The 25350-nt window shown below is 37.5% G+C and overlaps 2 protein-coding genes across 2 annotated transcripts in view; one reads left to right on the top strand and one right to left on the bottom strand.

The window, feature by feature from the left end:
• Positions 1 to 2840, bottom strand: part of LOC114666416 (kelch-like protein 28) — a 31720-nt gene extending 28880 nt beyond the window's left edge. Inside the window, exon 1 of the mRNA XM_028821270.2 lies at positions 2704 to 2840. The gene's annotated coding sequence lies outside the window, so the exon portion shown is untranslated. The remainder of the gene's footprint in view (positions 1 to 2703) is intronic.
• Positions 2841 to 13452: 10612 nt separating this feature from the next.
• Positions 13453 to 25350, top strand: part of LOC114666504 (TOG array regulator of axonemal microtubules protein 1) — a 114131-nt gene continuing 102233 nt past the window's right edge. The window contains 1 exon segment of the mRNA XM_051919905.1: positions 13453 to 15585. Within this exon segment, the coding sequence (XP_051775865.1) occupies positions 13582 to 15585 (2004 nt within the window). The 5' untranslated portion in view covers positions 13453 to 13581.

Genomic DNA, 25350 nt, shown 5'->3' with positions numbered 1-25350 from the left:
AAGCATTGACTGGATGGTGATATTTGCTGATTTGAATACACTAGCAACGATACAAAAAGAGAGATCAGAGTTAAATGATTAGTGATAAATATTATACTTCAATTTCAAATAATTTTGTAAATATGTTAGGGTATTCAGATTAGTTCAAGAGCCTAAATATAATTTATATGGTTAGAGAAAAATTATAATTGTGTTAGTACCATAACTGCTCACGCTGCATGTCATAGGCTCTCCTTCCAGGGTTATCAGAGTGAAGAGATAACTACACTGGGACACGAGGGGGTGCTGTTGCTAATATTATTACCCCTCCTCCCCATAACTACAGCTTAGAGAGGCCGGCCAATGAGGAAAACTGACTCCATCCCTTCAGGCCAACCAAGACTATAAAACCAAGGCATTCATGAAAAGTGATGTCTCATTTTGGAACTGGGTAGACCCTGGGACAGAGCTCTACCCCAAGGGGACTGAGTGGTCAACCAAGCTAATCTAATTTCTCTGAAGATACTGCAACTTATGCCTTTGTTCTTATTATTTGTGCTTTGTCGGCACAATTATTAAAAGGGCCGATCCCACTGGAGTAGCAACATACCCTGTGATCATGCCATACCTCACTCAACCGCAACAGTAAGTTATCTGACAGGCTTGTGTTTTAAATACAGAATTATTCTAAACAAAAACTTGGTTATACTTCTATTCAAAAGGTTTCCAACTTTCAAACATGCAAAACAGATTTGATCTTTATACCGAAATGTAAAAAGAAAAATGTCTGCCAAGACAACCCAACTGCCATGTTTTTTTCTGCAATGCCGTGCCTCAGATGTGTAATTTTCTAAGAGGATCTTGCAGACAGATTCAGCAGACAGGATTCAATTAGCATCTATGGGCAATGTCCCACATGGTAAAGAATTTAAAGTCATCATGAAGTTGTTATTCATATTTGTTTATTGGGTCCCATCTGATTTATTACATTTTATTAGTTTTCTAAATTCAAGAAATCAGCACATGGTCATATTGGATTTCAATCATTTACAAAGCAGAATTGAGACAGTTTTAACTGCAGTACAGTCAATCTCAGCTAGTCTGGATTTTTCAAGAACTTTTTACCATCCCTATGTTGTTCTAGATTGCTCCAGAATACGCAATTCTTAAGGTTCTCACTTAAGTGTTTTTAAGGATTACTAGGGGACTCTGCCCCCTGCTCGCTTTCTTTGCCAACCTCCGGTTCAAAAGCAATGGCAAGTTTACAAACTCATTAGTCATAAAACAGAAAAACATTCTATGCAATTTCAGTTATGGTTTAACTTACTGTTTAAAATTTATGATGAGGCAGAACTGGCTTCAGCTTGTACAAACTTGTATTGGAAATCCATTTTGTCACCAGGAATGGCTGTTGGATATGTATCAGAGGAAATATTCAAAATGTACAAGTTGAAGTTAACTCTCTCAAAGTATATTTGAAACAGTATACTAATTGGTAACTGAATTTGTCCAGAATAAATTTACAAATAATTTTCAGTGGGAAGTTTTGTAATATCATCTTTGTACAGCATTCTGGATTCAAAATATTGTAACAAAGAATGAACTATCCCAACAAATTTTCTTGAGAAAAAAAATTGTACCAGTTACAGTGGATACTTTTTGCATTATATGCAAATCCAGCTAATAAAACATAAACATAGTTCAAATAAAAAAACAAAACAACATTTGGCCTACTATATGTTCAAACAAGTAGCTTGACTGCTGTAACTTTTTAAAATGGGAATTTAACTTCATATTCTTTATATGTTAATCCAATCAACCCACCAACCATTTCCATTATTTGTTTCACATTTCACGGTTGCAAAAAAGTATATTTCTCAAATCAATGCTTCCATGCTGACAAGCGAACCGATTCTCATTTTTTTTTTAAACTTGGTAATGGTTTGCAGACAAGTGCTGATCAATACATACTTTACATTCATACCAATCCATCCATAATGGCATATGCCGGAAAGGTGGGACCCAGTCCTGGACGGCATACTAGACGGGACACAAGTCTATGACTGAGCACCCTCACGCATGTACTGTCGTAAAATGATACAAGCTCACCACACGTTAAAGCGTAGTGCATTTGATGGCAAATGCCTGCATTAGGGTAAAAATTAACATAACGAAAGGTAAAAATTAACATAACGAAATAATTATATACCCTTATTCATGAAAACGTCCTCCTAATAAGAAAACAAAAACTTACAATACAAAAAAGCATGTTGCCCTGTTACATATTTTAATAATACTGATGATTCTTTACATTTATATAGCGTTTTTCTCACTACTCAAAGCGCTTCTGAAGCAAAGAAGTCAGAAAAAAATGTTAAACAGATTGTTTTACTCATTCATTCATTCCCACTCAACGAAATATCAGACTAGTGAGGCTAATGGCATCCGCTGCAGCACAAATCGCTCCCATCCCCTTATTCGGTGTGCATTATTAATTTACGCACCAAATATTTAAGGTACCCTCGATGTGTCGGTTTAACTACTTTTCACATATGGCGCTCGATTTTATTTATGCACAAGACTGCCGTGTTTTAAAAACATTACTGTGATTGTAAACTGACGCCAAATGCGCCGAGCTTCCGCGATGCCTCGCACAAAATGCAGTACAAACGACAACAAATGCAAATTAAAAGGAGACCTCCATAAAAATAATATTTATATTACCTATGATTTGTCTGCCGTTGCACAGGTACAATTGGGGATGTTTTCGTTGCAGGATGGAGAGAGAGAGAGAGATTAATGCAGCAATAGGAACCCCAGGCACCAGTCCAGGAAAACAAACACACACAATAACAGGTTGGACTACGAAACTTCCGGGAAGGGGAGGGGAAAGTGAAACGTGAAATGTGACCTCATGGAAGTGGGCGGCACTTTCAAGACGTACAAGGTACTGCGCAGCTACTGAGAAAGTCGCATTTTGTACTTGTAGGATGCCGTTTATGTTATTATTTTAGTTATTTGAAATCTGTACGCTTTTTAGGGTACAAAGTGTAAAAGGATGGCGTTAAGTTAGAACCTACAGTAATATATAAAGTTTCCAATTGACCTCCTGCTTCGGCTACTTAAGTCAGAGTGTTTGTAGGCCTCTACTCATATTAACGCCGCTTTATTAAAACAATTGCGACAAAAGATGCCCCTTTACATAGACACAAAAGCATGTTGCATTCTCTTGGACAAGAAAGTGCAAAGTGACATTTCAGTATTTCTGACAAGCACTTTCTAATCCCCCTATACTGAAATACCCGGACACTTCAACACTCTTCATTTTATACACAGATGCTACTCATAATGCTGAATGCACCAGTGCTGGGTGTTGAAAAGCTTAGTTGCATATGCAAACCATGTGTTAACAGCTATAGAATGAATCTGGTCCACCTTTGACCAAAAATTGTGGGCAATAGTGTAGTCAGACGCTTTTATCTTTACTTGACTGGTTGTCCTTTTGTTATTATCCGCAGTGGTAGTGCTGCTGCTTTGCAGTAAGGAGACTGTGGAAGATTGTGGGTTCGCTTCCCGGTTCCTCCCTGTGTGGATAGCGCTTTGAGTACTGAGAAAAGCGCTATATAAATGTAATGAATTATTATTATTATTATTATTATTATTATTAATGACCACCATCCCTTACTAAGTTTAAAGAATGTGACCATTCAGCATGATGCTACAAGACAAAGAGATCGTTGGGATTTAGAACTTCATGTGTATGATCGAGTTATCACACATCAAGATGGTAAGAGGCATGGAAATGCAAAGTCAACCTCTCATTGCCCAAGTAATAATAGTTTTATTTTGACTTGATTTGATAGACTTTATTAATCCCCAAGGGGAAATTAGGTTCTATGGTACATGGACACCAAACAGTTAGCAAGGTTCTACAGTACATGGACATCAAACAGTTCACCATTTTGGCCTCAAAAAGACACTTTTCTAAGCAACACAGCAATTTTATTGTCCATTTAGGTCTAAGAACATAGAGGGATATTGTAAACAGTGTGTACCTCCACTACAAACAGTAAGATCTAGTCAACCATTTGAGAAAGTGTTTGCAGACATCACTGAGCTTCCCATAATTTCTATGGGCAAGAAATATGTTTCAGTGATGCAAGATTATTTCACCAAATAAGTAAATTTGTATTCATTGCAGGACCAACAGGCAGTTACTGTTGCTCAACACATCTTTGAATAATGTATAACTGAGCAAAGAATCCCAGAAAAACTACACACTGATCAGGGAACGGAATTTGAAGTGGATTTGTTTTCCAAATTAGACATTGTAAAGAAAAGAACCTCCCCATATCATCCAAAAGGGGATAGCTTAATAGTAAGGTTTAACTGGATTCCTGAAGAACAACTAGTTAAATGTTTTTACTAACAGAATCAACCTTGGGATACTTTACATTCTTAGAAATAATGGTTCTTTAATGGTATTTTATTGTTGTTTACTGGGTCATGTGGTTCCTTATAGAACTATTGCTTGACAAAGCAAATATTTAATGTATGGTAGGCTAAATTGCAGAATGCTAACAGATTAAGAAACATTGACTTATCCTGTATGGTTGTATACAAACACTCTGACTTATGTAGCCAAAGCAGGAGGTCAATTGGAAACTTTATAAAACATGACCCATTGGTATTTCACAAATCTATCTTCAGTTCATGGTTATTTATTGTATGGAGCCTGTTACAGGTCTAAATAAATAAATTGATCTTTCTGGAACCTTCATGTGGATGGGTCATTTGGGAACCAAAAATGGTTTCCCTATTGCATTGTGCTGAAGAACCACTCTGGCACCTTTATTTTTAAGAGAGTACTACGCTCAATTCAGTTGTCCTACAATACTAGTGTCCATTCTATCACTGAATACATACCCAAGTTGCTAGTTCATCTTTTCATCCACTGAAGAGCTATGTTCTGCTTCTCCTGGCACTCCTGAAGAATACGCTATATCTGTATGTCATATTCACAGTTTGTTTATTAGTACAATTGGTAACACTGCCAACATGCCCATTATCCCCAAAAGGCCCAGTATAACAAAGAGTAAAATACACTGCCTATCATGAAGATGTGGTTTGGTTGAATAATCCAGCACATTCCAGGTGTAAACTAGCACCACACTGGCAAGGTCCTTATTTTGTTGTACAGGGAGTCTGACATTTAGATGGAAATGGAGTATGGTATGTAAACCACAAGGCTCTCCTGATGAATCCACTCAAGATGTTCATCACAACCAATTAAAACCTTATGTCACTTCTATAGCAGTAAAAGAACATTTTGCTTCCCATGTACCTAATTATGATAATACAAATGATCAGGTACCAACTGCGTTAGGAGCCCCAGCTCCAAAAGTACCAGCCACTGTTCCTTAAGCACCATCAATTTCAAAAGTACAGGGTTTAATTCCAAAAAGTAATACATATTACTTCCATAAACACTTGGATAGCAACAACACAATTTTCATAATTTTGCCTCTGTATGCCATCACAATGGATTTGAAATTAAGCATTCATTATGTGATTGAAGTGTAGACTTTCAAGTTTAACTTAAGGGGTTCACCAAAAATATCATATGAGCCGTTTAGGAATGACAGTATTTTTCTGCATAGCCCTTATTTCCACGGGCTCAAAAGTATTTGGACAAACTAACATAATAATAAATATAATAGTCATTTTCAATATTTGGTTGAAAATCCTTTATGGTCAATGACTGCCTGAAGTCTGGAACACATGGATGCTGGGTTTCCACCCTAATGATAATTTGCCAGACTGTTTCTGTAGCTGTCTTCAGTTGCTGCTTCTTCATTGGACTTTATGCCATTAGTTTTGTCTTCAGCAAGTATAATTCATGTCCAATTGAGTTGGGGTCAGTTGATTGACTTTGCTTTTGAAGAATATTCCACTACTGTACTTTGCATCGTTCTATCAGTTTTGTAGCATTTGGATGAATCTGAGCAGACAGTATAGCCCTGTACATTTCAGAAATCATCCTGCTACTTCTGCCGTGTGATGTCACACCCTATACACATGGTAGTTAGGCCCCTGTTTACTTGATTCCTTATGCTCATGTTACGTCCCTTGTGTTTTGTGGGTGGTTCCCCCCAAGAGGCGAGGCTGCCTGCCAATCAGTGTAAGGGACTGCCTTCAGCCTTAAAATGTCAGGGACAACACACAGCCTCTTCCAGTTCATTCAAATGTGTTTTTCGGATTCAGCGGGTTGGAAAATTGATGGATGGATGGATAGTTTTTGGATTTATAATTGTATCTAGTGCTTTCTAAATTTCTGGATTTTTATATTCTTTCTGTATTTTGACTACTCTTTGGATTTAGCATTAGGTCTGTGTTTGTTTTTGGTATTTCCTTTTTTGAAGGTGTTGCCTTTGTGATGCTCTAAACTTATTTTCGGTCAAACGTACAAACGTATTAATAGGAATAAATGAATAATAAATCTTTTATTTATAATGATTCTATGTAGCCCCCTCTGTTACTAGCCAGGGTTTATGACAGGATTTCAGCTGTATTGATCATTTTTGGAAACTGTTTGGGACTGACTGCTTGGGAACTCTCTAACTTTATAACAGATGTGGGATTTGCCTGATGTTTGTCTTAAGCTGGAATAAATGAATGAATAATAACAATGAATGAACAATAAAATAAGCAGTGACAATCAAATAGCAATAAATAAGCATTTTTTGTATTAAACATAAATCATGATTGAACTATTTTAAAGTTGATGCAGTTATTCATTGAGTTACTGCCTAGGGAGATAAGTTATATCATCCTGTTTTAATGTTTATTAACACAGAAACAGAAATGATTTACTTTGTTATCAACCTATTGTTCATAGTTCCCCTAGTTGCTAGTGACTTCATCTAGGGGAACATCTCAAAGAACAAACTTCTGTGAGCATAGTCCTTTTGTATAAACAGCAAGCTTGGGCCTTCTCTAGTCAAATGCTAATGCCTGAGCAGATCTGATTAGGCTACTTCTTGTGATACCTTCAAGCCTGTTACTGACTGCAGCAGGTCCATTGTTATCCAGCCCAGAAGTTCTTATGTGTGTTTGGTGGGTTGGGATTTGGGTTGGAGTTTATTATAATGTTTACATTTTCTTCAGCTTCTGCAACTAAGTATTTCACTACGGCTTTGCACTGTGTTTATAATTGTGTGTGACAGGTGAAATTTTATTTGATTTGATTTGTGTTCGAGTTGACCAGACAGTCTCCATTCAATAACATGCTCTAAATGGAAAGCAGTGCTTCTTAAACTCTGTCCCAAGAACCCCACGTGGCTGCGGCATTTATTCAAATAGCTATAATCCTTAACACTCTTTTGGAGTTTTCCTATTAATACGTGTGTTCTATGTAGTTTGTTCCCTTAATTGTATCCTAATAACGACAATTGACAATGAACAGAGCAGACACCCAGGCAAATGACACTGAGTGCTAAAAGACTGCCACTACTTCAGCATTAGTCACCTAACATGCTCATTATCCATCCATCCATTTTCCAACCCGCTGAATCCGAACACAGGGTCACGGGGGTCTGCTGGAGCCAATCCCAGCCAACACAGGGCACAAGGCAGGAACCAATCCTGGGCAGGGTGCCAACCCACCGCAGGACACACACAAACACACCCACACACCAAGCATACACTAGGGCCAATTTAGAATCGCCAATCCACCTAACCTGCATGTCTTTGGACTGTGGGAGGAAACTGGAGCGCCCGGAGGAAACCCACGCAGACACGGGGAGAACATGCAAACTCCACGCAGGGAGGACCCGGGAAGCGAACCCAGGTCCCCAGATCTCCCAACTGCGAGGCAGCAGCGCTACCCACTGCGCCACCGTGCCGCCCACATGCTCATTAATGAATTATAATATAACCACCAGAATACTTGGAAAAACAGAAATAAAATAATGATGATGATGATGACATTTTTGAAAACCAAGTTAAAAAACATGAAATAATCCCTATGTAACATGTATAAATCAGTCAGTCAGTCATTTTCTAACCCACTTAGTCCTAAACAGGGTTGCAGGACAACATCCCTCTAGCATAGGGCACAAGACAGGAACAAACCCTGAACCGGGCACCAGTCCATCACAAGGTGAACACACACACACATTCCAACCACACACTAGGGCCAATGTAGTATTGCCAGTCCACCTAACCTGCATGTCTTTGAACTGTAAGAGGAAACCAGAGCACCAAGACGAAACCTATGCAAACTACATTCAGGGAGGATCCAGGACATGAACCCTGGTCTTCTTACTGCAAGGCAGCGGCGCTACCATTGCACCACTGTTCCATCTGCATTCAGAACTGCTTGTCACATTCTAAGAAAAAATTACCAAACTTAGTTTTGTATATTGACCTTAAAACAGAAACTGGGAAATAATAAAATAACAACTTCTTTAATTAGATGCTGGGGTACCAATTAAGCAGAAAAATTAGTTGGAACAAAAACCAGCAGCACATCGAGTCTGAGAATCAATAATCTAAAGATTTAGCTTCATGTAAGTGAAATAATGCTAAGGGAATAATTATGTGTTGTCATACACGTGCGCATGGGAGGCAGCTAAAGAGCTTGAGTGAGGGCAATTCCGAATCTGACCGGGATGCGGCAGAGTGCACTGACTCTTTTTCTTGCTTTCCTGCAGACCATTCACGGGAAGTTCCACCTGGCCCTGTTGACGTCACTTCCAGGTCTGGACCTATAGAGGAAGGCCTTGCCGGCTCCGGCCCCCTTGATGTCATGTCCAGGCTCAAGCCTATGGCTGAAGACCTTTCCGATCCCAGCCCCTTTGATGTCACTTCCTACCCTGACCTTTAAAAGCCTCCACCTTTTCCCTATTTCCTCAGTTCTGTTTTGGGATCCAGTTTGTGCACATCAGTGCTGTCATTTATTTGCAATTTGCAGCCAGGAAAATAATATGCGGGTGGCTACCCCAAACCTTGCTATGGCTCTATGTGGTGTATGTGACAGTGTTAAAAAAAATAAATATATTTGCTATTATAAAATAAATAAAAATGTTATTGAATATGTGCATTTAGAACTACATTGCCATGAATTAATATCAGACTAATGTTTTTCAGCAAAAGAACACAAATAAAATAACTGTATAGATACATAGGTGTGAATCTTGATATGTGTGTGAGGGAAGCCCTGTATTGGAATGGCACCCCATCAAGTGGTGATTCCTGCCTTCTGTAATGAGCCTCAGAAGAGAAACCTAAATAAAGATGTGAAATTCTTCACATTATTTATCTCCATTAGTGTCTTTATCACAAATGGGGGAAAAATAGCAGGAGATGATTATTTTTGTGGCCCTGCAGACATAAGTAATCAAATACACATCACATCCCAAAAGCAAGTCCTTGTGATTAAACAGGTGATAAAATATGAAGCTGAGAAAAGACTTTTTTTCATCCATTGCACCTAATGCTTTTGAGCAGGGTCAATTTCCTTGCACAAGCAGGCTAAGCATCCCCTTGAGGGGACCCGTGGCCAGGGGGATTTGGACAGCTCAAACATAAATGAAGGTTGGCGCTCCTAAAATATCTATTGTAGTTAAGGCCCCAAAAAGGCAAGAAAATATTAGAAATGGCCGTGCTTCTGAGACTGATCCCTGCACTCCTGTATTGGATTCAATGCATATAAAAATATTATCTTATATGGCAATCATCACAGTGAGGTAGCTGAAAGTAAGGCTTTGCAAGGAAACTTTATTTTATCTGCTTTGCACATGGCAGTTTCTTTAGTTCAGTAGGCATAATCTGCTTTTCTTTTTTAATGCTGTGGCAGCTTCACTGATACCTTATGCGGAAACAGCAAAGCTACACGTTTGTAATAGTAGACACTACATCTCCCATTGTAACCTGCACAAGTACAGTAATTTACGTCACAGCCGTCGCCCTTGACCGCGAGAGACCGCTAGGGGGAACCCGGCACAGGTCCGTAGAGGAAGCTGGTCGCGCGGATACTGTTAAGACAAACTTTGATGCTCGGATGCAAAAGATGCACCAAAATAAGATGTGATTTAGCTGTCGAGCGTTCAGCTGCCCTTTTGTCGCTTCAGTCCCCCTTTAAACAGTTCCATGCGGAAGTCGATACTAGTAAGTGGCATGTTGTTTTATTACGTTTTGCTGCATTTTAGGAATTTCGTTACGATGATAAGGCTATTTAAATTTTAACATTGTCGCATTACATTTCATTTTAAGATAGTTAAACGCTGTGATTCGTATGGGGCTTCGTTTGGTTCGTTTTCACAAAAATCAAAATTTTATCATTCTTTAAGGCTGCATTGACTCCTAAGAATTAAAAATGCAGGCTGATGTCATCTTCTTCTGCTTATCTAAAGTGCCAAAATACAAAGACGCTAACTTTAGTACATTAAAGCTACACTAGATTAAACCTGATGTTTTGAAGAAGTGTTTGTAGCTAATTTTATGAATAATTATAATTTGATTAAGCGCCTTTCATAGTATAAGCAGAACTACAAACATTTGATGGTAAGGTAACATTACCTAAGTGTGTATCTTTCCAATTAGTGTAGAGTCCTGCTCAGTGTCGAGAGTGAAAGTGTGGAGGGATTTGAGGATGCTGTAGGACTCGAATCTAACATCACAGGCGGTAGTGGATAGCCCGGCTTTTTACAAGTATGCGCCTGCTAGAACAGTTCCGCTTATGTTATATACAACTCACAATTATTTGCGCTATAGTACCTAAAACTTTATAGATACAGTAGATAGATAGATTATTCAGCATTTTTTGCGATTTTGAAGCTTGCTAATTGAAGTTGACTTTTATTGTAAAAATAACAGGAAACCCGTACTTATTAGATTATCAACATCAACTAACAACACTAAGACATTAAACAATATTAACAGTTAATTTAGTCAACTAATACAATTCATTGTTTACAAAGAGTTCGCAGCATGTTCTCCAGTGGAGAAGGAAATATTGCGTTTCTGATTTTAGAATACGCTACATGTTATTTAAAAAGTAACTGTGCATAAACCAGTTTACATAACCATAAGAAACATTCAGGTTACACTGAAAAAATACTTTTCTAACCATTATTAAATTTTTGTTCCTTACAGTGCAAAAAATATGTGTGGCTTATAAGAAAGAATTTACAGCTTTGTTGCAAAGGGGCAGTCCCTTATGAAATTATACTAACTTTATGCAAATTTAGAATTCTGTACCATTGTGAGTTTATGGCAAGGCAACAATTATTCATAAAATAGTCTTGCACATTGGAACAATGAATTGATTCTGACAGCTAAAACACTACTTAAATGTAAATTTACATGTGTTTATCTATTTAATATCATTATTTAACCATATATTGTATTACAGTAGTTTTACTGTGAAAATATACAGTAAATGTAAAATATCTTTACTGCATTTTTTACAGTGTGAATGTAAATGTACACTATTTTTCTTTTGTATAGTGCTGTACTATTGTAAATTTAATTGCAATAGTAGTTTTTAATCCATTTGTTAAATCTACTTCTGTTTAAGGAAATTAATCTTAACTCTCTTATACATATGGCAAAATTAGCATGTCATAAAGATGATTTCAGTATGCAGTAATTTTAATGCATTGTAAACATTTCACAGAAAGCTTTTGAACATTGGCTGAACATAATCAATGAATAATTATTTTAAATAATGCCATTAATAGTGCAGCATCAAAATGTACTTAACAGAGTAAACAGGGTTGCAGTATATGTTAAACTGACAAAATCATGGGTACATTAAATTAAAACTACAGCACAATTAGAAATAACAGTGGAATATTGAGAGAATGTGGCTAGAACTTCTAATGCTCCAAATAAGACAAAAAAAATGGATTGTTGGAACAGAAGTAGCAGATGCAATGGAGTCTATGTAGAAACAACATTCTAGGAAAGAGCCTTACAGAAGTTAATAACATAGTTTTATCATGTTAGTTACTTATGAGATAGAATAGAAACAATTATTTCTTGGTGGATTGGATGGATGGATGTGTAGCTTATCCTTTACACTTGTGTAAAAACATAATGTTTTCTTATTGCATAACATTCTTTTTTCATTCATATCATGGATATTAATATTAATAGGGCAGTTTTAAATTCTGTCCATCCATTACATTAAGTCTGTTAATCCACCTGAAAGTTGCAAAGGCTGTTGTCTAGGTGCACAAGACTTGAACTAACCCTGCTGGATGTTGGGCCAGTCAATTGCAGGACACAATAACTTGTTTGAAGGTATAAGAAAACCTGTGTGTCCAAAGGAAAAATCCATTCAGACATATACAGAATGACCAGACTGCTACTGCCAGATTGAACTCCAAAATTGTGGAAGCATGAGACAATAGTTCCAACCATTGTGCTATAAATGGAGCAAAAAATAGATTACTGTACTTTGATTTTTAAATAATAAAATAGCTGTTGATTATAAATGGCTTTTGGTAACTTATTTTTGCTTTTGTGATTAGTCACCCAGATTCATTTCTTATTAAAATTCAGTACTTGTAACCATTCTCTAAATGATCATTAAGTATTATACATGCTTATTTGGGTAAATGAGGCATCATATTTCCAGTAAACCTACTCCATTTACCCTTATAATGATTCTTACTATTATATTGTTTTCAGTCAATCATTATTTTGAAAAGTGCCCTTCATTATATACTTCATGGTGAAGTACTTCACAAAAAACGCAAAAAATTATTAAAAGTCATAAGGTAATGCTCAGTACAAGAGAATTCATAAATAATAATTCACAAAGAAGTAACTAGTATAAAGAGCGAGAAATCAGTTAAAAACAAAATAAACATCCATCTATCCTGTACGCAACATTTGCGCTTTACGGTTGGCTTCTTGCGTAATTTAACAATTAGACAGTCTTGCATTGAAAAATTTGGATTTAGAAATTGGATTGTTGGGATAAACTAATAATTTATATCAACTGGCTATTTTAAACTGGCCACGTACGAATGAACGTGTGCGTGCGTGTCAATGAGTGTCCCCTCAGACGGACTTTTACCTATTCACGGTTGCTACGATCTTTCGCTCACTGCTACCAGGAGCGTCAACGACTCATCACGGCAGCGAAATTGAAAACTGGAAAATCCTATAAGTAGTAAACGCTCGTTTTTTCCTTCATTGCACTTCACGTGTATAATTACGCCACTATTTTACTTAAAACTACACTTACCATGAGCACCGTGCACAAGTTGCTGACGATAGAGTACGCGTTTCAAGCGTCACCATGGAAGCACGGCGTTTGTTCACGTGACTAGCACGCCATTTTATTTTCCTTGAAGTTTTCTCGTGCCCAGAGCAAGTGTCACGAAGTTGTCATGACAACGTCAAAGTTGACCTGTTTGCTTAGTTGAATACGCGCGCAGAAGAACGTGCATCGTTTGCATTAAATATTAAGAAGTGTCCCTTTCCAGGGTAGGGAGCCGCCCTCTATGACGGTGAAGGCGGGGATCGTTGTGACGTCTGGGGAGGAGCGCGCGCCCGCCCCTGGAGACGGCTGTGTTTTCGCACTTCATGGCAGCAGCGAGTGCTGCAATCGGCTCGATTATCAACGTAGTCCCGACTGCGACTTTTCAGAGCCACAAACACATAGAGAATGAAGAGCAGCACAGGCTTCATGGCAGCGATCTCCTGAGGTCGGGCCGCGGGATGAGCGCTAGCCCGACTCCGGATCCCGGTCGCGGGTGGCCCCTAGGTTCCAACCCCCCAAAAGCAGCGCAGGAGCTGGAGGAGGAGGAGCAGCAAGCGGTCATCCTAAGGCAGCTGCGGGGAGGCCAGGGGCTCGAAGCTATTAGGGCTCTCCGTGCCCACCTCCATCGGTACGGAGGAAGACTGTCGCTGAATAACGGGCAGGAGGTGCTGGAGGAGCTAGTGGCGCTGCTGCAGCAGAAAAACGGTCGCAGGGAAGTGCGAGCCTCGTGCTTGCAGCTAGTGTCGGAGCTAGTGCAGGCGCCAGGAGAGGAGTTCGATAGTTTCCGATTGGCGGTCCTGCCGGGCCTGGTACGTGACCTGAAGGATGAGAGTCCGGTCGTGCGCAAGGAACTGGTTCAGACCCTGCATAAGTGCCTCAAGTTTAGTCGCAGCCCCCAGGACGTGTTCGTTGCTCTAGCCAAATACGGGCTAGACAGCCCCGATCCCGAGGTAAGGACTGCCACTGCTGTCACCTTACCCGTATTTTTAACTAAGGACCTGCTTACCGTGGACCTTTACGATCTGGTTGTTTGCCTTGCCAAGAAGCTGAGCAGTGGCGTGGATGACCCGCTGGTGGCCTTCTGCACTATGAATCATATAAGAGCACATGTCGGACAAGAGGAGTTTAATTCGTATTTGAAACGCCTGCCATCAGCTTTGAAACAGGACTACAGTCGTTTTGTTGAAGAAAACTATGCGCAGCTATCCAGCAATGGAGGTGCAAGCCACATGGATAAAAATCTGGGGATTATGAGCCCAAGACGGACTACTGCATTGAACAGGAGCCACACACATCATCCAATTCTAGCTACTTCCAGAGATTCCAACAGCAACAAGTTTGCATTCATATCTCAAGAGCTCCATGCCAGGTTGCTGAACCAAGAAGACTACAAAGCCAGAATACATGCTGTAGAGGAGCTCAGATGTGCTCTACTGGACATGGACCTGACAACTGTGCCTTCACCAAATCTGATTGGTTTTATTAGTTTACTTTGTAGCCTTTTGGATGACAGCAATTTTAAAGTGATGCAGGGTAGTTTGGAAATTCTGGCACTTTTAGTAGTAAAATTGGGCCCCAATGCAGAACCTTTTCTTAGACCAATAGTATCTGCAACAGTAAAGGTGCTGGGCGATAGTAAAGTGGTTACCAAACAAGAGTGCATGAATGTCTGCATGGGTCTGATGAAAAGTGTTGGTCCTCAAAAGCTTTTAGATCTATTGTTGGAAAACATCAAACATAAAAACTCAAGGGTTAGAGAGGAGGTAATCAGTATCATCATCGCTTCACTTCTTACATTCCCTAGTGAAGATTTTGACCTGCCAAAACTTTGCTTTGCGGTGGCACCCTCCTTAGCTGACAGCAAAAGAAAAGTGCGCCATGCAGCATTGGAAGTCTTTGCTGTCCTTGCTTCGTCCATGGGCTCAGGAAAAATGCAGCCTCTAGTAAAGGCTGTGGATCAAGTGGAACTTCAGCAAGACGTTGAAGGCCTCATGGCAGCAGTTCAAGCCAGATTAGCAAGAAGAGTACTGCCAAAGCTGACTTCCCAAGGTTTGGTAGAGTACGCTGTACCCATACCCTCCTCTGCTGTCAGCAGAGGGATTCACATGGTGCCACAGGGTGCAGATATGGAATGGCTTTTGGGGGGTGGAAGAACACAAAGTGCACACAGCTACCGTGGAGACCCTGACAGCGATCTGGTTCAGGGGTATATGTCACCTCTTCCCTTCTGTGAAGACCCACCTACCCACAGGAGGGTGCTGAGTGCTGGCAAAGGGAAGAACAAGTTGCCCTGGGAGAATACAGGGAGTACAGCACCAACTGATCAGGTACAGGTTTTTATGTTCTTACCTCCAATAATTTGTGGCTTCATGGAATGTGTTATTGAAGTTAGACCATCCAGTGTATTTATAATCTCACATTTATATTAAGATCATACAAATCAAGTATTAATGAATTTCTTTCTTGGTTTTAAAATAAATAAATACATCAATAAATAAAAACTAGCCAAATATACACTCAAGTCTTTTGCCACTACTGAGATGAAACTCATTAGTTTAATTGTCTGAGAAATTCATAATGCTTTAATCAATTTTTGTAGGTACTTGACAACTTCAGTTTCTAGTGAACATGCAGCATATGCTACTTATTATAACCTGCACTTTTCTTTGTTATTTTATTAATATTTACTAGCTTGTCTTAGTGAGGAGTGTTTCAACACAAAATGGTAATTAAAAAAAAATAGTTGCCAAGTGGTTAAGGGTGTGGAGATATTGTTGGGTGTCCAAATCTCAGTCATAGCTTTCTGTGTGTCTGACAGCAACATAATAAAAATGTTAACAAATCTCTCTCACTCTCTATGTATACATATACAGTGCAGTATTTAATTCAATTGTTATTGGTGTGACATCAAGTACAATACATTAGAAATGGGTGAATTGTATTGGAATTCCAGCCTGTCTTATATGTAGTCTCCTCTATTTTAAGAAACCAAAACTAACTGGACAATTGGCTGCTCAGCTGTTCCTTGGTTAAGTGTGGGTTATTGCATTGTCAAGTCATGCATATTTAATCTGTAGGCCTTCAGGTGATTCTAAATGTGGTAATTTCATTTGGAATCTGTAACTGTTTTCACTCAACATAAGGAACAAAGAGGTATCAATGCCAGTAAAGTTGGCCATACTGAGGCTGAAAAATCAGAAAAATAATCCGAGACATATCATAAACTTTAGGTGTACGAATATCAATGCTTTACAATTTAAAAGAAAGAATGTTCAGGTGAGCTCCAGAATACCAGTCAGCCATTTAGATCAAGGGAGTTTACTGGACTGGATGATAGAAGAATACTTTAACTTGTAAAGAAAAATCCCTTTTCATCAGGTCAAAAACAGTCTCCAGAATGTAGGTAGGTGTAGCTGTGTCCAAAACGACTGTTCATTACAAGATGTAAACCACTGGTAAACCTTTAAAAAATAAATTTCAGTTAACAGTTTGCTAAGAATTACGGGGGCGCGGGGGGCTATATTTAGGACCTGCAATTCCTATAATAGTCATCTGCTTTTAATTTAAATTTTCTTGATTTAAATCCACAAAGTCTATATTAAAAGCTAATACCCATTGTTTCATATCAGTACCAGTGGACTACATGGTGTGTGTGTGTGTATGCATCTCTGTAATGACTGATAGATAGATAGATAGATAGATAGATAGATAGATACTGATACACTCAGTCTTCTGATTCAGTGCTTTTAAGTGTCAACCACCTTTAAAGGCACAATATTAAACATTTAAAGTGATGCTTTTACACAGATACATTTTATACAATAAATGCCTTCTGTTGATAATTATTCATTTTCATCAGTCAATTTCAGAAATAATAATTGTACTTGAAGCTTTTAACATGTTTATTGTGAAGTAAAGATATGTATACCTTCATTATGTTTATATACATTTTTTTTTCCTATGCCACTTACGAGGAGAGAGTAAATTTCATAAAATTGATCTCAATTCAGTGGAAACTTATGAAAGTTAAGTTAATTCAAGTATTGTCCTCTTAAAGTTTAAAGAACATTTCCTGCCTCATATCTTTTTATAAACAGAATATTGGACCTCAACTTGTTGTAAAAAATGTATTCTTGCACCTTATGTGTAAGTTAAAGCTGATCTCTTGATTTGGAATACACATCAGTGTCCTACTGTCTCAATGTTTGTCACCAGTGAAACAGCTCCTGAGCTGTGGTTGTGGATCCTGCTGTTTTTCTTGGTCAAATGGTGTGTGTGACTTAATTTGGGGATCAGAATGTAAATTTGCACAGTAAGCGGTCAGTGTTAGGCGTGTGTGTGTATAAAATGGCAAGAAATCACTAATGATTACCTCTGTTCAAATGGCAAGTGAAAAATGGAATGATCTTAGTGTTTGTTGACTGGTAGTAGTTCCTGTTCACAGTGCAAAGTGTGTTCATTCACTCAAAGTGCTCATATTACAACATGGATGCAATTTGTCATCAGAAATAATTGTGGCAAATAGCAAAAATGTCTCAAGTGGATCACTTCTGCTCCTTAAAACACAAATTTTAAAAATACTTACATGGAAATGATATTTAAGCAAAATCCAGAATGGTTTTATAAGAGGAATACCTTACCAAATCTTTTAGAATTTTTCAACAGTCAACTGCAATGGTTGACAAATGCAAAGCATACAAACAAAATTTACTTTCAAAAAGCCATTGACTCATTCCTATACTGAAGATTAATTCTAAAACTAGAAGCTGTAGGCATCAGAAGTAACCTACCAAACTGGATCTCAAGTTGGCTAACTGACAGGAGACAAAGATTACAGATAAGAGGGAGAATGCTCCACATAAAGTGAGGTCAAATTGGGACCATTACATTTTCTGATTTATATTAATTACATTGATTTAGGAATAGCTTGTAAACTTGTGAAATTCACAAATAACACTAAAAGTAAAGCAATTGCAGCCATTGGAGAGGCAGCAAAAACAATTCAGAAAGACTTGGGCAAGCTTCAGAACTGGTCAAGTGCTTGGAAACATATACTGTAAGATTGGAGTCGTGTCCTAAATGAAGCAACCTCTGAAAAGGATTTACAGTATTTTTTTTGTAAGCTGATCTGGTTCAGGGATTGTTAGCACATTCTAGAGTTTGAGTAAATCATTTCTTAACTTATATTCCAAATGTTTTTTATGTATATTAACACATATAGTCTAATGTAAATCTAACATTCTGTCAGTTATAATACATTTGATTTTTAGAACTTATAAATATTGTATCTCTTTTATTTACATATTTCTCAACTGCATGATACTTTATCTACTGTATGTTTGGGACATTGGCTTAAACGTCTAAAAATCATATTCTTAATAAAATTCTTAATAATAAATCTTTTTTACTTCCTTGTGAAAGCTCTTTAGTAATGACCAAGTATAAAATTAAATTATCAGAAAACCACCTTCAAATGTAATTTGAATCTATAAATATGTAGTATTTCATGATTCAACAGCTATCAAACAACCATCAGGGAGGAACGTAATCATTTCTTAAGACTTTTGTTGGCAAATTCTTCCTTATTTAACAATATGTGAAAGTATTTATTTCATTAAGTCATTGGTATCTCACAACTCTTCAATTAGATTCAGTTTAAAGATTGGGCCAATGTTGCATTAGAGTACTAGGCTTTTTTAAATCGCTCTGAAGTGAAACTTGAAGTCCAGTGGTAATTAGATGGGATATTTTTTTCTTTGTTTGTCAGTTTTGCATTAGAGGATGAACAATGTTTCAGTGGTTAATATTATAGCCTTGCATCTCCAGAGCCCTGGGTTTAAATTTTGGCTCAGTCTTTGGATGATGCCTGTTCTGGGTTTTTTTGCAGTCTGTTTTTTTTTTTTTTTTTTTTTTTTTTAGGGTTTAACAGTGTTTTAGTAGCTAATATTATAGCCTTATCTCAACAGAGCACCAAGCTTTTAAATTCTGCCCCACCCTTTAGAGTTTGCATGTTCTTCTAGGGTCCTTGTGGATTATTGAGATTGAGATAATTTACGTACAGTTGCCAATCAACCTAACGTTTCCTCTCACATCATAAGGACATGTTAGGTTGATGGGCAACTTTACCTAAATTATCTCAATAAGACTGAATGTGCCATGTGATTTGACTGTTTTGGAATATATTTCATGGTTTTTGTGCTGATATTATTTACAAAGGCCCTGACTTCCCACAATGTTTAACTGGAATTATTACGTTTAAAAATAAAAAATAGGTAAATGTGGTTTGTTAACTGAAGATCCCATACATGTCACATCATCGGTCAGGCCATGTTCATCTAACATTTACATGATCAAAGAATGATAAGTTTATTAAAACAATCAGGAATTTTTAAAATTATAAGTAACTTCAGAAATCATAGTATTGACATTGAACACAGAATATCTGCTTGAGTTTAGAGTGTGAAGGGAATCCATGGAGTAAGCCATTTATATTAGCTTTATGTTAATTTTAAAGCTAAAAAAATTAACAGAAACAAATAAGATCATAATGCTTTAGGGGTTATTTGTACAGCATGATATTATTTTCATTTAAAATGCATTGAGATGAAGTTGAGTGTAGAAAGCATTAAGTACTAGCAGCTGAAAATAAAAGTAATGTTTTGTAGATTTGATTTGGATTAATGATTTTACTGGCCAAGAAAAGGTGAAACATATAATGAACAGTGGTATGATGGCCATCAATTTTACTTTATTTTTCATTCACTAACCTTATTTTCAATCAAAACAACTAATATAAGTTTATTTGTGGTTGTTGAGGTTGGGAGCAGACAGAGAGCGTTGCCATACCCACCACTCAATAAACCACCTCAGGATCCTAAATTAGGCACTGATTTAATTAATTATTCATTGGAGGAGACTTTAAAATGTAAAGCTAAAGTGAATTGGGGGGGGGTGTATAAAATGTGTTGCAATTCCTACATACTTTGACCAAATGTTTACAAGTAGACTTAAATGAAAGTCTGCAGTGTGCACTTGAATCACGTCTCAATTGTGTGATTTGTAATTTTAAACTATGGAGCAGAGGGGTAAATCAAGGAAAAATATGTCTTTGTCCCAAATATTATGGAGGGCACTGTATGTTGTTGAAGCTAACATATATAGTAGCATCAGAGCAGCATTTGCTGTCCACTTCAAGGTGGGTTTCCAGTAGTGGAAGCAGTGTACTCATATCTCAGTGAGACATGCAGTTTGTGTTATTGGTTGCCTAAAAATGTGATGGGAACACTTCTTTTTATTTTGTACAAAGTGAATCAAACTTTAGGATGCAGCAAATGCCTTTATATATCACATAAGTGGCCTCTCATTGTATAAAAGGGGTTTAAGATTTTCAAGTATATTTTATTTTTCAAGCAATTTTATTTAGTGTAGTTTAAATAAGAAGCTCGTTTTAAGAATATGAAACAAGTGTGTAGGATTTTGCTAGCACTTGCCTTCCGTAAAATACATATAATAAGGAGGCACCTGTAAAATATGTTCTGTCAAGTAAATGTTATATTATCCAGTCAGATGTTTTTCTGTTGATCCTGAGTCACAACTGTCACTAATCCAAAGAAACTGCTGTGGTAGCTTCTATTTTTGCATTAAAGGACCATTTTTATTTCTGTTTTGTTGTACCTAGTAGATCAAGAATGGCTGGTGGAAGTAGCACTAAGAATTTAAAAATGGTAAAAGGCTATGAGAACAGAAGAGACATTAGCAAGAGTAGGGTATCAAGATGATAACCACATTTATTAGCCTTCAGTGGCTAATGGATTGAAACTTGAATTATTTTTTTTCATGACTGCTGGTCTTCAAAATGATACACTGTTTCTTGATCTGGTGTTTAATCTAAAAAAAAAAATGACTGGAAGGGGAGGTTTGGGAGGTGGGCACACAGCTTTTCTTCCTGGTTATCTTGTGTTCTGTGGGTGAAAGATTGTCTGATAAGTTACCGTGTCACTCCTAAACCCTTCTTTGGTGTACCTGTGAAATTCTTCTCTATAAGAAACCAACTTCGCTTGAACGTCTGACAGTTTTTTTATAAGAGGTTAAACCATGATAAGTACCTTTTTTTTTGACAGCAAAACCTAACATTTTCCTACACATGGCTGATCAAACTCAGTGATATTCAGAATTGAGTCCCTAACTTGCTTGCTGGGGTTCATAACTGTACTAGAATATGTTGTCTCTGTTTATGGTAAAGTTTCAAAGCCATTCTGGTATTTTGTTGCATTGCCAGTAGTAGCAACTTGGTCAAGACAGAAGTGATGTCAGGTGCCATCACAGGCTACCCAAGAGGGAAAAAGAGAATGTAGCAGGGTGATTGTCTTCTGGTAATAATAAACAGCAATTGGCAAGACATTTTCCAATTGCAAGTGTTGTAAGCAGCTGAAATAGGGGGAAATTACAGTATTTAAACTGTGGTCCCTTATTGATTCCTGGGTAGAGTATGTTTTATGTGAATATTCTTTCTGCATTCACAAGTGATTTATGAATGAACCCGACATACTTCCCGGAGTCCAAACATGGATACTGCATTTGCTTGACTATGCCCTATCCAGTACTAACAAATGCAGCATGGGAAAATGGGTAGATGATGTTTCCTAAGTCACTGTTTCTGGCAAGTTGTGAACTTAAAATTCTATGTGTGTGTGTTTTTTTTCCCCTCCCTTTTCTCAACCTTTTGCTATCAAATGGACTTTTCAGTTCCTTATTCCTAAGCTTTCAAAGCACATCTTAAAAAGAAGAGCCCTGAGCACCTCTGTATGCCTCTTTATTCTTTAATCCAGTTCCCTTAGTGTGAAATAAGACTGCTTTGTACTCCGCATATGGCTCCTGGGTAGTTCATTTAAAAATTGTCAAGTCTTGAGAATTTAGGGTGGCAATGTTCAAATGTAGAAATATACATTTGGCTTCTGCTTGGCCCTGACTAATACGTGGATTCAAAAACTCATCTAAGTGGTCTGAAGTCTCCAAAAAGGAAGAAGGCTTACATTAGCACATGTTAAGATTAATGTTTTATCAGGTTTGTTATTTACAAATTTCGGTCTTGACTTGCTTTTTTCTGTTTTCGACAGTTAAAAGAAATATGTGGTTGATGGTGATATTATATACTTGGAAAAGATCAATTAACTTTTTTCCTGTCGTCATTGCATGAGAATTAAGTATTAATTAATCATAAACCTTCATACACTATTATTAATAGCATAACTCAATTTTGTATAAATTACTCTGTAATATGTGGCACAGATATGCAGTGATTGGCACTGATGCCACAATCCATGAAACTGGGTTTAAATCTCAACCCAGCCAACGTCAGTCTGGAGACTGCACATTCTTCCCATGCCTGTATCAGTTTTTGTCATAGCACTGCCATTTAAAGCTGTGCTGGTTAGTTAAACATTAGCCTTGAATGAGTATGCGTGGGTGTGTGCTTGTGCATAGTAATGTGGAAGAGAAGAGGACCTAGATATGATCAATTAATTTAATTTACCAGCTTTGTTTTTTTTTTTTTTTTTTTTTTTTGCAATAATAAATGAAACATTTGATAAGGCTCACAGTTTATTTTTTTAACTCTCTCTACATGGAAATCCCAACTGTTAGATTTTTCTTAAATTAACTGAACCACAGTTATTTAAAAAAAGAAATACAACAATTTATGGATTTGCATTAGGATTATAGAAATATAACGGTTGGATATACATTATATCAACATTCAAACCAGTTAGCAATACAGATGACACATTTAAAGGACATTAAAGTCTGGCTGCTCTTTGTTCTTTTAGAGGTTTCCTGATTTTTACAAGTTTTTTTTTTTTTTTGTCTTGCAGTTCTGATTTGGAATTGTAATGTGGTGTCACAGTCAGCTTGTCCATGCTCTAGTGCACAGTTGTGGGTAACAAAAGGCTAAATTAGTATGTTTTAACTTAAGGCATTTTGTCCCCATATTAAAGATTTAATGGGTAGAATTTTAAATTACTGCTTATTATGAGCTTGTTTTACAGTAACAATTCAGCATGAGAAAGCAGGGCTTCAGTTGATTATTTCATGTTTTTTCAGAGTTCTCATTTATCATGGCACAGATTAAAAAGTTTTGCATTTATTTGTCCTCAGTTCAATTGAAGAACTTTACTTCTATTGGAGGGCACTTGTTGTCTTTTGCCATGTGGTCCTTTGTCCCTTTTTGAGGTGTAGAATTGTTTCCATCAGCTTGCTGTCAGTCTTCTGCCAGTTCATAGGGAAACGTTGGCTCAAGAGTTTAGATGCTGTAGTCACTTCTTCATATAAAGCTGGTTCTCACTCTTCTCAGTCTTGGCTCACATACTGTGTCTAAAGCTTTGTGACCTCTAGGGAGTGCCACAGACCCCCAAACCTCAGGTACAATCACACTAATTCCAGCCCTGGGTTAAAATAAATGTTTTATTAAACAAAATCACTTTTTAAAGATCTTGCAACAACTCCTTTCCTCTATTCTTCATTAAACTCCTCTTGGCGAGCATGGTCCACTTCCACTCGATTTCACCTACTTGAGTGAAATGAGGAGGCCTATTTTATGCCTGGCATAAAATGCTTCAGGTTCCAGGACATTGTCCAAAGAAAATACTTATGGGTCAGACAGAAGCCTCCCAAAGTAGAAACTGTCTTTCAATGCAGCCAGACTGCCCAACAGGATTACAGTTTCCAGTATACTCTGTGGGTGTGTGCTTGGGTGCATCTGTCCTGGAGAGCTACCACCTAATGTATTTGAGGAGCATACAGCCTTGAAAGGCTCCAATGCTTCCATTATGCTGGCCTCTCTGCCAGGTTCCCTATTCCAGTCCAGGTTCCCTATGCCAGTCCATCAATGCTGGTATGTCATGCCAGCCTCCTGGCTGAGACAGGGAATGGGTTTCATCTTGGCCAGGGGTGCCTGTCTATCCCTGCTGTCCCTCACAGCTGTCATTGTGGACTTCTGCCCCAAGCCCCCCTGCCTTGTGACCCTGAATTAAGTTAGTCGGTTCAAAAATGGATGGATGAGCTAGGTAGCTAACATTCTGCACCTGTACAGTTTATTTTCCACAATAGGTTCTGTCCATTTATCATCCCTTTCTGGAGAAAATGATTGGCTGGGCAGTTTCATTTTAGAGATGATGACATAAAAGTGACATATTGATTATTAATTGGACATACAGGTAAGACTTTTCCTGTACCTGTATATGCAATAATACTCCTCCTACTACTGTTACTACTATCACCCGTGCTAGACTATGAACTGCATTCAAACAAGGATTTTAAGCACAGAAAATATTGCAAAATGTCTTATCTTGATTTCATCATAGCCTTATGGTTGGTTTGGGGAAAGAAGTTACCTTTAAAAAGTTTTTTCTTTTGAGTTTTTTTTAGTGTTCTCTATAGCGAGTGCAATGAGATGCAGATTAGTTTTATTTCAAATATGCACTGTACACATCAGTATGAAAAATGGATATAATATTCTCATCATTTCAAAAGCAAGATTCAGAGATTAGCATTGTTTTTGTCAGCTTCCCTTTGACCGCTTGGTGTGGGTGGCTAATCTCTGTGAACTTATACAGTGCAGCAAATATAACTTGGTCTTCTAAATGAAAAACAAGTTGAATGATTTATTCTCAAATGTCAGTATTTCTTTATTAGACTCATCAAGATGTCCCAAATTAAAATAAAGGCTACACAAAAATGTTGTAACCACTTAATGATACCAAACATAATCACATTACTATCTCTTTATATTGCTGTGTCTTAACTTGTAGTTTGTTCTAAAACAATAATCATTTTATATCTCTCTATTATAAAAAAAAATCCTGGGAGAGAAAGATGGGAGACGAGACCTGATCTTCACGTTAAGACTGTCCAACAAGTAGTGATATGTTCCATTATAAATAGAAAAAAAAATTGGGAAATACTTATTGATACATTCACTATATTTAAAGGAACAAAGCTAAGAAAAAATCCAAAAAAGGTGTGAAATATAAGAAGAGAAGAGGAAATAATTCAGTCCATCATGTTAATTCAGTTAGCTAAGTTGTCCAACTATCTCA

The sequence above is a fragment of the Erpetoichthys calabaricus genome, chromosome 16 (genome assembly GCF_900747795.2).
Source record: "Erpetoichthys calabaricus chromosome 16, fErpCal1.3, whole genome shotgun sequence".
Lineage (NCBI taxonomy): Eukaryota > Metazoa > Chordata > Cladistia > Polypteriformes > Polypteridae > Erpetoichthys > Erpetoichthys calabaricus.
This window is presented reverse-complemented; position numbering and strand designations above follow the sequence as displayed.